The 12,878-nt window shown below is 37.1% G+C and overlaps 1 protein-coding gene across 1 annotated transcript; it reads right to left on the reverse strand.

Annotated features, from left to right (window-relative positions):
- Nucleotides 1-1,631: 1,631 nt before the first annotated feature.
- On the reverse strand, nt 1,632-10,811 carry PHYBLDRAFT_79454 (hypothetical protein; the record flags this gene model as incomplete). Its single annotated transcript, XM_018443467.1, has 14 exons — nt 1,632-1,682; nt 1,933-2,198; nt 2,313-2,451; nt 2,627-2,735; nt 2,849-2,961; nt 3,057-3,916; nt 3,991-5,017; nt 5,127-5,243; nt 5,340-5,518; nt 5,559-5,745; nt 5,855-5,914; nt 6,426-6,522; nt 6,840-7,070; nt 10,768-10,811. 14 exons carry the CDS (start codon nt 10,809-10,811, stop codon nt 1,632-1,634), a joined length of 3,480 nt encoding a protein of 1,159 aa, XP_018285501.1.
- Between the last annotated feature and the right edge of the window lie 2,067 nt (nt 10,812-12,878).

Below are 12,878 nucleotides of genomic sequence, written 5' to 3' on the forward strand. Positions count from 1 at the left end.
CAAATATTCGAATATACATATGCATAATATGCACACGCAAACACATTTTTTAGGGTACTACACATAGTCGTATGCCATCTGAAACCATTGATGGTCCAATAGATTATGCTCAGTTTATGCAGACACTAGCAGAAATTACTCAAGCTCTTGAGGGACCTAGACACCAATGCCCCCCAGCCAGATCTTCGGTTCTTCCACGTTCTAATACTCAGCGCAACCGTTCGACATCAACCCGTCTCAATAATAATAATATTATTAACAATATTAATAATAGCAACATTAACGCCATTATTGATGCCAATATCAGTGCCTGTGCCAATATCAATACCAATACCAATACCAATACCAATACCAATACCAATACCAATACCAATACCAATACCAATACCAATACCAATACCAGCCTCAGTACCAATAATACTACACCTATTAACAATACCAATACCAATACGAATACCAATACGAATAAAGAACAGGAAGAAGGGGAAGAAAAAGAATATCTCAACATGTTAAACAGTAACATCAGTAGTCGACACCACCTACTGGCTGCCTCTCAAACTTCAAGACATTCTAGATTTAGACAAGAAAGAGTCCTCCGTGAATCAATACCATTCCGTGCACGGGCAGTTGCTCGTCAACGTGCCAAAGAAATTAATTCTACTATTGGTGCTACGCCTGTTACTTCTTCTTCTACTGTTGTTAATTCAGTTAATTCTAAACAGCCTGTAAAAGATCCAATGTCTGAATCAATGGACGACTTGATGAATGTAAGTTTAATGCCACTCTTTATTTATTTAATATGTACAGCAAAATAAATACAAAAGACAAAGAGACACCAGCTTTCTCAAATTTATTTAAGCACATTTGATTATTAATATGTTTATTAATATTTGATAGGGAAATATGACATTCAACCATTGTTTGGAGAGTAAGATTGAGGCCCAAATTGAAAAGGTAAATTGTTTAGATGTTTGGCACATCAGTTAACTTGCGCACAAAATATGAGCCAAAAAAGAAAAAGAAAAAGAAAAAAAGGAAAGAAAAGAAAAGGTTGGGTGGAAAGAAATACAATTGGAATGTAAAGAGACGTTATATCAAGTGTATATCCTTATCAATTAATCATACAATCATACAATCAAATTCTTTTTAATCTTCTTCTTTAGAGAGCTTGTAGTCGACTGAGAAACTCAAGAGCAAAAAGTACCGTAAATTTGTTGACTATTATTACTATAGATCTTAGTAGAATCACAGCAGCAACAGCAGCAGCAAGAAGACTCATTCTTTTTTTAATTATTATTATTTTTTATTATAGTTGACCGAAATGAATTCTCAAAAGCACTGCCCGGCTATTAATTAATGTCTTTTTTTTTTTAAGAATCACGGCCGTTATATATTATTATTATTATTCCTATTATCATTATTGTAACCTTTATATGTGTATACACACAATTACATACAATTACACACTTGTATATAGTTATGTCTATGGTGTGCATTCCTTTTCACAAACAAACTCTCCGATTACCCCACTCACTAAACAGTAACTACCTTGCTTTCTCTCTTGTGCACATATAATTCTGTAAAACTTTGTAGATTTATATATCTGAAATATACGTATGTTTCAATTTGCTTCATGTCACTGCTTTGAAAGTATCCGTTGTGATTGTAGTAATGCAAATGTGCTTGATATATTTTATATATATAGGTATAAAGAGTCTTGTTTTGTTTTGATTTTTTTTTGTCTTTTCTTTTCTTCTTGCAAAATGATAGCAATAATTTAGAGAGATATTTAGAATTGGAATTGTGTGCAAATTCAAAATACTAACAACAACAGCAACAATACTTATAGTAGTAAAAGAGAAAGAGCAAAATTTTCATTCTTTCCCTTACTTTTTCTGTTTTCTGTTTTGGCCTTTACTTTCTTTTTCTTACAGGACCTCCATCTGAAGACTTTGGAAGCTTTGTTCCTCCAGTACCGCCAGTTGTCGTGTCACGCTTGGTGGCTGTAGATTTTTTGGATTCCACTTGAAGAGCCGACGATTTTTTAGTAGAGGCAGCAGCGGCACTCTTGGGAGCGCGGCCACGCGAGCTCTTGGGACATCCATTTCCGGTCAAAAGATGGGCCTTCCAGCTGGCTTCGGTTGGGGGGTCCATTTTAATTTGGCACAAAGGACATCTAACATCATCAGGTCCTGAAACTATAAACAAATTAACGGTCTAGATGTTAGTAATCTTTGAAAATCCCAAGAGAGAAAAAAAAAAGCCAATTTTATTCTAAAGATCCAAGGATCATTAATATTCTTATCACTTACCAATACATGTCTGCTTGAGGGTATGGTTGAGCCACTGTTCAACAGGAACTGCTTGTCTGCATCGACCGCATTGCTTGACAAGATGTCTTTGCTCACAGTCAGAGAAAATGTGATCATTGTAGGTCGATACCTCAAGAATCTAAAATAAAACAAGGTTCACACAAACACACATGCAAACAGTATAAATAAGTAAACACACACATGACAATTGGATAAAGGGTTATTTTATCCCTTCTTCCCCCTCTTCTTTATATTATACTTTTAAAATTTCTTTTTTTGTAGAGAGTAAGAAATCAAGGCAAGGTATCACTTACGATGCTGCACATTGGACAGTTGGTCAAAACAGGACAGGAGTTATAATAATGAGAAATGAGGGTATCTTCGTTGAATTCAGGATCAACTTCATCACAGAATATACAAGCGCTAAAGAAAGGAATAGTTAAATGATAAAAGCAAAATCACCATATACGCATATATACAGAGTTGAATCAGCTACGGAAAACTTGTCTTTTGTTTTGTTTTGTTTTGTTTCTTACCTGCTTTCTACTACAATCTCAGGCTCAAGCTTCTCCTGAGATCTGATATTAGACTTTGATGAAGCCGTAGCACGCGATGTAGCAGGACGAGCTGTGTTACGACCACTTCCATTCTAAGAAAGAAAAAAAGAAAGAAAGAAAAGGCAGAGTATAAATGAACCTTAGTTTATGTATAGATAAAAAAAAATTAAAGAAAAATGTTCGTTACCTTTTTGGTTGATGTAGTGGTGGTGGTGCCGAGAGCAGTAGCACTTCTACCAGAAACGTCTCGTGGACGCTCCTTCTTTTCGACTGTAGCGCTTCGTTTGGTGAGATCCGCTCCTCTACGTGTAGTACGTCCTTCAGGAGCTTTGGTTTTCTTTGTAGCCGGAGGATTAGGTTGAGCTGCAAGTGCACGCAACTCAGCCACCGTAGCCGCATTTTTAGAAATAGGTTTACTACTGGCAGCGGCAGAAGCAGCAGCAGCAGCCTCCTCTTCTTCTTCTTCCTCAGCTTGGAGTGCCGCCGAGGTAGCAAATATCTCTTTGTACAAAATAGCAGCTGATACGGCGGTGGTACCAGATCCTCGTTGCGGATCTGACAGCTGTTTGAAACTATCTTCGAGTGACAGCAACAAGTCATTGCTGAGGAACCTCTTGACAGACGAGAATCCAACCTGGTCCGATGCAAGAATAATCAGCTCGACGACGGCTTCACGCACTTCTTCGTTGGAGTGTCCCATGTAAGCGACCACTAGATTCATCAGGTCGCTTAACTGGATAATGGCAATATAGCTATCGTCAGGGTCCTCTGACATGATCTTGAGTTCTTGAGTCGCGGCTGTGACGAGCTCAATCCGAGCCTTGGCTTCCCTGTAGTTATGGATGATACGTTCAGGTTTGCAGATAAACAGACTGAGCAGCGAATATGGTGGATCGGAGTACTTTTCGGCCAGAGTGAGGACTAGGCGAGTGGCCGGCAAGCGGATCCGAGGGTTACTGTCACCAGTACGAACCAAGAGAGCAGAGAATGCACGTTCGATCAAGCCATAGACCATTCGAGGGGGGACTAATGCCTCTGAGCAAAAGTCTATTACAGATATAGTTATTTAGTCATTTGATTTATTATTATTATTTTTTTTTAAAAAATAAGCTTAATCTTACCATTAAGGTCTTGCCAAATAGCAATACCCATATTAAGAATAGACTCTCGAGAATCCATCACGGCTTCTTGTATCATGATAAGCGATGCCTTGACAAACCTTGCACTCTCTCGTGCATATTCGTCGTACTCTTCTTCTTTTTCGTCGTCGCTGTCATCGGAGAACGAACAACCTTTGTCATGATAGACATCTTTTCTGAGCTTATCCAGGTTTTCTTCCTGGGCCAAGGTGAATGCTTTCTTGATATTCATGGCCACCCAGGTCAGGCCTCGTTCGCGGCATTTTACTTTGACACTCAGCACACATGCCACAACCTCTTCACCAAACACCTGGATTGCAGCCTTGCAGCTCTGGCGTTCTTCTTCAATCAAGGTTTCTGGAATGCTGTCCGGGTCGATCGGTTCTAGCGAAGGGTTTCTGGCACTTCTGTGGCTGTTGTTGTTAAGGCTGTTGTTAAGGCTGTTGTTAAGGCTGTTGTTAGACATCATGGTTGATTCACGGCGAGCCAGGTGTTTGACGGCAACAGAGGAAGAAAGAGAGGCCTCTGGAACCGAGGAGGAAATGCGGCGGTTGCGGTATGAAGGGTATGGGGAAGTGCAGAGAGGAGCTTGGATAGGTGAATCCTCCAAGATGTTTTCGTTTCTTGAGATATGCTGGTATTGGTTTTGATGTTGAAGTTGATGATGATACTGTTGTTGCTGCTGTTGCTGTATTTGGAGTTGTCGTAATTGATCTTCTTCTTCGTCGTCTTCGTCTTCATCTTCATCGACTTCTTGTCGTCGCTGTTGCTGTTGTTCGTATAGTTGTGACTGATCTTCAGATTGACTCGGGGGTGAGAGTATATCAAAGCTTGTCCATTTTTCGATGGCTTCGTCAATCAATCTATCCTCACGAGCATTACGCTCCTCGTGATGGCTGTAGTTAGCAATATCCTCTGGTTGAGATGATATAGCGTCATCTTCAATGGACTGGTATGATGCAGGTAAGATGTCGCCCTGATGGATCGAGTCTTCGTCCTCTTCGTCTTCCTAAAAAAAACACACACACACAAAGGTAGTAAATAGATGTGTGATTATGATTATGATTACGATAAAAGAATAAGCCTGGGATCTACAGCATTATATTTGAAATCCTTACTTCGTAACCGTAATATTCCTGACCTCCTATTGGAACCACCCGACCATCTCGAGTTATCTGGATCTCGGCTGTTTTGAGCATCACATCTGCTGATAGTTTGATTTCCTTGATGTCTGCCTTGTAGAGCGAACAAACCAAGAGCAAGTGTTAATATCGATCTCAATGTATAAAGCAAGCAATTCGTTTCTTTTATATATGACTGTCCATTATTACTTTAATTTTCTCTGCTTCATCATAATCTTTGGTATCAACAGCTTGCTTTTTTCCGACTTCGAGGTCGAGAAGGATCTTTGAAAGTCGAGATAGTTTGTCACTAAGAGACTTGTAAATCTTTGCGGTTTGGTATGCTTCGTCTAAGAAAAAGAAGAAGATATTAGGTTGTTTTTCTTTATCTATATAAGTATATATCATTATTTTTATTTTTATGTTTACCTCTAACAGCTTCTTCTTCTGCGTGCAAGAGAGCCGAGATCCATTGCTGAAGTTCTATTTCCACAACACCTGATGAAGATAAACGATTGGCGAAACTATGGTTACTTGAGACACTTGTACGGCGTGTTGACGAACTAAGCATACTGGATTCATCCAATGTATTGCTCAAGTGGCGAGTCATATGGCTCTAATATAAAAAAAAAAGCGGTGTGAATATTTATATATTTAGAATATTATTAGATCCAAATCGATCCTTTGGATCCTTCTTATATAAATCTTGCGTAAGAAATACTTACAGGTAGGGCGGCTGTATGGCGAAGGGGCTGACCGAGGATATTAAGAGCCAATAATCCGACCTATACATAACAAGCGTAACGGTAACAATAATAAGTGTTTGTGTTTTTTTTTTGGAATCAATAGATCCAATATTGTGTGTATACACAGAGAGTGTCGAGTGAGTCAGAGAGGGAGAGAATGATATATGAAATAAGGAGGGGAAGGTAAGAAAGCATCAAGGATATAAAAGAAAACAAAGAGATTACTCTTTTTTTTTTCCCTTTATGTTATTGATATCCCCCCTTTTTCTCTCTCTCTCTCACTCTCACTCTTCCTTTCTTGCTTCAATTCTTCTTTGCTCTCCTTTTCTTTTCCCTTCTCTGCTCTTCCTCTTGTACAGTCTGTATCTTCTCCTTTTGGTTTGGATAATGTAAATGGTGTATCTTTGATCTTTTTGACATTTCTTCTTCTTATTGTTGTTGTTGTTGTTGTTGTTGTTGTTGAAATTTATTCATTTCATAAAATAAATATTTGAATTGATTGACTTGCCTGGTTATAAGTGTTCAGCCGATTACGGTGACAGTTTCGTACAACCAACCGAATGTATTCGCCGTCTACATTGACTTTAATTGATTTCAGCTCGCGCGCTCTAAACTGAGCTCGTGCATTATTGTCCAAGCAAACATAGCTATATATGTGTTGAGTGTTGAGTGTTGTGTATTGCGTATGTGTGTGCGTGTATTGCGTGTTCGTATGCGTATGTGTATGCGTATGCGTTTGTGTGTGTGTGTGTACGTGTACGTGTACATATGTGCGTGCGCAAAAGAAAAGAAATATAAAAAAAAGTTAGAAAAGAAAATGTTCATTAATACACATACATAATATATATATAAATGTATGTAAAATGTGTATTTGGCCTGTTAAAATAAAACACAATAAAGTACAATAGAGAAATGACTACTTTATTGTATTCGATCGATTGAATACACTTGTTTGTTTCTTTACCCTAGTCGAGTGAATTCAATCAACATGTCGCCCTCGGTCGTGTCACTGTCTGTATGAGGGGGTGATTCGGGCAAGTGCTCTTCGAGGGGCTCGGAAGAGTCTTTAAGAACACCGACATAGACGTCAATCTTTGTGGCAATTTTGTAGTGATGAGATAGGACTTGTACTTTCGAAATATGAGCTGGACCACACAAAAGATGAATAATCAAGTCTTGAGGGTAGTTTGGACACCTTTTGACAGGTAAAAGAATGATAATTATAAGATATATATATATATATATATAAATATAAATATATAAATGTATGAAGAGGGTTAATATGTCAATGTCATTAAAGTGAGATTTACTTTGGTGTTTGCCAGCCTTTGATCTTGTTGTTAGCAGGTTGGTCGTCTTCATCGTCAGATCGACTGGCTTGATTGAGCTGTCGGTTACCGGGACTAGATGAGACTAGTTCTTGGGGGCTGTACTCATCGTCCCATGAAGAACAATGGGCTATTTCGTAAGGTAAAGGTACGATCGTCATGGGATGGAATTGCGATTCAAAAAAAGTGTAATGAAAATTCCTTCTTGTAAATCAAGCAAGAGTAGAGTAAAGTTAAGAAGTGGAAAAGGAAAAAGAAGAGAGAAAAAGGCTTGAAAGTATGAAATTGTGAAAGTGTTAAAAGAGGGGCTTTGAGGTTTCTTTTTTTTTTCTTTCCTTTTGGGCAAACGTTCACTCATTGACTCTCTCTCTCTCTCTCTCTCTTACACACACACACACAAATACAAACACAAGCACAAGCACAAGCACAAGCACAAGTACATATATTACAAACATGAATAGACAGATAGACATATGCACATCAACATATGCACATACATTCACCCTGTATTCTTTGCTACTTCTTGCTAGTCAACTCTTCATTTCACTGTGTAAATATTGTCTGTCTGCCTGTTTTCCTTTCTTTTATTATTTTTTTTGTCTTTTTCTTTTATTATTTTTTTTGTCTTTTTCTTTTATTTTCTTTTTTAGCTCGTGCTGCATAACCGAATTGCTGCCAAAGACACATGAAGTCAGATATATATATATATATATATAAAGAATAAACGTAGTCCAGGAGCGGCATTTTGTCCCACAGACAATTATGGAAGTAAACCTCGTCTCTACCGACACACCCGAACATGGACTATTCGGATTATAACCAAGCATGGTAGACAACAAGTAGGAATACAATGGCTGTCATACCCACAGAGGACAATGCAAGAACCAATCCTGTGTGTGACAAGATCAGTATATATATATATATAATTATAATTTATTCGTATATTTTCTTCTGGAAAAGCCGTAATTTTACATGAACAGCCCGTCTAATATCCAGCACCCTTCTTTTAATACGATCCCCCCCCCCCCCCCCCCCCTTTGTTTTACTCTTTTATAATGTCATACCATCTATAATTTAAATCAGAATTTACTTATTTATTGGGGAGATTCAAACCAAAAGATACAAATAATATATATATATATATATATATATATACATATAAAGGTCATTTTAATTACCATCAATTATGAATTAATGGTAGAAGATTTAAAGCAAAATAAAGGTAAAGAAGGATTGAAAATCTAGTCCATATACCCAATATACCAAAGTAAACTACTAGCCACAATTGCTTAATTGACTATTATCAATTGGACCATTTCTCTTTGTATTATTTGTTGCTATGGTTATTACTACTGCAAGGATTTAATAAGAGCCAAAAAAAAAAGATTCACACTACATTTTTTTTATACTTTACAAATAACCATTAATTCAGGAACCTTTGAGTTTATATTTGAATGTCTGACAAACAAAAAGCCGATTATTTGATCTGAATCGAGTTTGGAGAAATGTGCCAGTGAATAAGTTGTGGGTTTACTCCTCACTTGTTTTATATATAAAAATATTCATTATCAATAGTATTTCTCCTAATCATACATATAAAGATAAATATATATATATATATATTCAATACAATATACTAGAACAAATTAATCCAAGACAGCCACGATTCTCTTCATTTGTATCACCTTGCTTTCACTAGTACAGGATTTCCACTCCAAAAGTTATATTTTTTTTTCAAACTATATATTTTGCAAAATCAAAACTTTCATTTTGTGCTCCGACTATATATAAAAAAAATCAATTTATTTCTTGGCTATTTGTACATTGGGGGAAGAAGCTAATGCTATGATCAACCCAGCCTTGGCAGTTTTCCATAGCGATATGGCGGGAGCACTCAGCAATATACTCCAAGAATTGACCACATACCAACCCGGGCTTTCTCTTGACCAGTGTTTTGAGTTTGGAGAAGCACTCTTCAATCGGGTTTAGGAAAGGAGAGTATGGGGGGAGAAAGTGTAGGTGGTGTCGTGAATTAGCAAACAATTCAGTGACAAGGTGGGATCTATGGATCGAGGCATTATCCATAATGAAGTTGTGAGGGGCAGCATTACTGTGGTCGAGCGAATCCATAATCGTCTTTACAAATTCAACGAAAATTGGTCCTGTCGTGCCACCAGGGGTCAACTTCGCCTACACACTCTCAACACCTTGGTAAGAAATACCGGCAAGAATTGAGATGTTTAGTCCCCTTTTCGACTTCGTCTTCACAATGCTGGTCTCGCCTTTCTTGGACCACCCTTGTCCTCTGATCAGGTTTGCATTAAAGCCTGCTTCGTCCACAAAAATGCAATTGGTTTTATACGATAAACCATTCGTGTGCATACTGTCTACGTATACTTTTCTCAGCTCAATAGTCTTCGGGTCGTTTCTTTTTTCCTCGACCGGCTTGGTTCTCTTCAATGTGAACCCGATGTTGTTGATAATGTGCTTATGTAAGCCACTGATACTCAAGTTCTGCTCTTGAAGCTCTGGAAATTTTCTAAACAGTTCCTCTCTCATTTGACCAAGAGTCAAGGTGCAGCATTCGTCCAAGAGGTCTTGAATGAACTTCGAATGCTCATCGGTTATCTTAAGACTTTCCGCGCGCGAGCCGCCTCGCTTCTTGGGCTCTACAGTAGCATCCCTCTCGAACTTGGTGAGGATGTTGTTAATCGATACCTATGAGACACCAAATGCCCTGGCTGCTTCGGCTCGGGTCATGGACTCTTCTATATAACATTTCTCCACAATCATGTTCTTGATGTGAATCGGAAGAACCTTTTGTGGTCCATTTCTCTTTCTTCTCTTAACGATAGCGATTTGATTGGGGTTCATGTTGGAGGATTTGAGTATAGAAAAAGATAATAGATAAAGACAGTTCTCAAAACCATATTACAAACTTAGCATTATATACTTTTCTTATAACAATATATTGACATTGCATGTTTTCTTATATTGTTTTTAATAAACAGTATAGACATTCTTTAAATACTTTATCGCACATATTAGCATTCTTCATGCTCTTTATTAATTTGCTTTAAATTTCTTTCTATCCGCATTAATTAATTTATTTTTTTCATATATAGTCGGAGCACAAAATGAAAGTTTTGATTTTGCAAAATATATAGTTTGAAAAAAAAAATATAACTTTTGGAGTGGAAATCCTGTATCTTAGAATATATGTCTGGGACTTTGTTAGAAGAATCCGGCGCCAGCATCAAATCATTGACTGACCCTCCAAAAATTGAATTAAGTGAACCGTGCAAGGATATTTTGAATCTTATTTCCAAATCTTCTGCTTCAGCAACATGCATAAAGTCTCAAATAAGGTCTTTTATTGGAACTAATAATTCTCTGGATGAATCTGAATATGCTGACTATTACTTTGCGGAATCTACACTTCATCATTTGTAAGTATCTATATATCATAATAAAAAAGAAAGGCATTGTCATTATTTTGATAGTTAATTAGTTAATTAGCTAATTAACCTAATATCTCTATCTAAATAGCTTGCAAATGATGACCAGCCCAAGAAACCCAATTCTATTCCCAATGAAAGAGAGGACATCTGCTCCAATTACAACAATATACTTGTTACATGCAATGTTCTTAAGCTGTAATGACCTAGTATCTTTCCATTGGTAAATAAATTAGTTTGAAACAAATGAAAAGGTTGTCTTCTAAACACATATTAGGATTGAGCGGACAGCTGATATAACAGGAGCTGCGAATTGGGATGGAATATGTTTTTCAATCAAAGATAAGCGCCTCACGCCCGTTTTGATTGAATTTTCTGGAGGGATTCACTTTAATAGTACCACAGAAAAAGAGCAAAGAGATGAAAGCAAAATGATACGAAATATGGTCAAGCTCTTGGAATATGCCAAATATGTCAAAAAGCACAAGTCTCCTGTCCCGCAGTTCTACTGTCGTTTCTTCAGTAAGTTGATTGTGAACATACATACATACATATATATATATATATGTATGGACATTCAAACCACAGCTAATATTTCTTTTAGACAACCAGATTTTCTTTGAAGCCATATTTTTAGTTGATGAAGAAACTAGACTTGTAAAAAGAACTTTTTGCAAGATTCCCTGTCCGGTAACCCCACGCGAGCTAAAGATCTTTGCTGAAAACATTCCTGCTATGTTAAAATGGAAGCAGGCAATAATAAACTATGTGATCGAATCACAAAAGTGAAGAATAAAAACCATAGAATTAAAGAAATAAAAGTGCTTATGTTCTTTTACTTTTACTGACTACCAACAACCGAGTCATTATTACTTTTTTTTTGTTTATTGTTTCAATATGTGTTCAAATGATCTTGCTTAAGTATAGAAATATTTTTCTTTTAATCTTTTGATTGCATTTTCTTCCACAGCCAAGGCTCCTCTGGCAGCTTATTCAAGTTTTACTGATACTAGAGTTTCGTTTGATTTTATATTCTAATTAATAAGAGCAATGGTTACATATACATATGCTTCTTGTTGTTCAGTTGGCTTACAGTTGAGAATCCTAAACATGTCGTGATGATTGATTGTTTTTACGCGTAAAAACAATCAATCATCAGAAGAATAATAATGTACATTGGTACCAATTAGTAAAAGTCAATTAATTGAACAATGCCTATTAGGTACACATTACCTTTATCAAAGTACAGACTACAGAAGACTCCCTGCATTCATATAAAGAAGTTTCACTCTTTATATGCAACGTTCGCATCCGGATGCCTTTTACAATGAAGCAAAAGGCCAGAGCCCAGAGCGTTAGCAGGGGGGACAATGTACCTTTTTGTTACTACATGTTGAAGTAATAACTAAGTGCACATCGTTGTCTTCTACATCAAACTCCCTGCATTCATATAAAGAAGTTTCACTCTTTATATGCAACGTTCGCATCCGGATGCCTTTTACAATGAAGCAAAAGGCCAGAGCCCAGAGCGTTAGCAGGGGGGACAATGTACCTTTTTGTTATTACATGTTGAAGTAATAACTAAGTGCACATCGTTGTTTGATGGTGTAGTCTAAAGGAACGCCATAATGGTGATAAGGGAATAACCATTACATATATTCGTTGTGACCGCAACGTCATCAAAACAGGCCCGGTCCGGCACAACGATGTCTGAGCTGGCACTTTTTTTTTGCAGTTCGAAATGATTATTGTAGAAAATCACAGGATTTAATACTCTGGGTGCGTAACAAAGTTGCGTATGGACAACTTCTTTGTTTTCTTATAGACAATTGGTATATGTGCTGTGTTTCTTAATACGCTTATATTCCCATAGAGGAAATTATGGCTAAAGTCCGTACCGCGTATTAAGCTCCTCCGAGTCGGCTAGTACTCCTTTTCGGCGGAGTTATTTATTTTTACAAACTTTTGAAAGAAAAAAAACATATCGGTGTAGGCACAGGTCTATATCAAAAAAGGCGTTCTATATTCCGAGATCACCTCTTCACATTTTACCCTTTGAATACTAAAGAAAAATCTAAAAAGTCACGTGCCTAACTTGTTTACATTTTTGTTAGTAAGACTGTGACGGAGGTCACTCTTGAGTTCATAAATCAGTACCTTATTTGGACGCCCCTTTATAATCACTCAAAATCCAATTTCAATAAACTCAGTCTTCTT

The sequence above is a fragment of the Phycomyces blakesleeanus genome (assembly GCF_001638985.1).
Source record: "Phycomyces blakesleeanus NRRL 1555(-) unplaced genomic scaffold PHYBLscaffold_29, whole genome shotgun sequence".
NCBI lineage: Eukaryota > Fungi > Mucoromycota > Mucoromycetes > Mucorales > Phycomycetaceae > Phycomyces > Phycomyces blakesleeanus.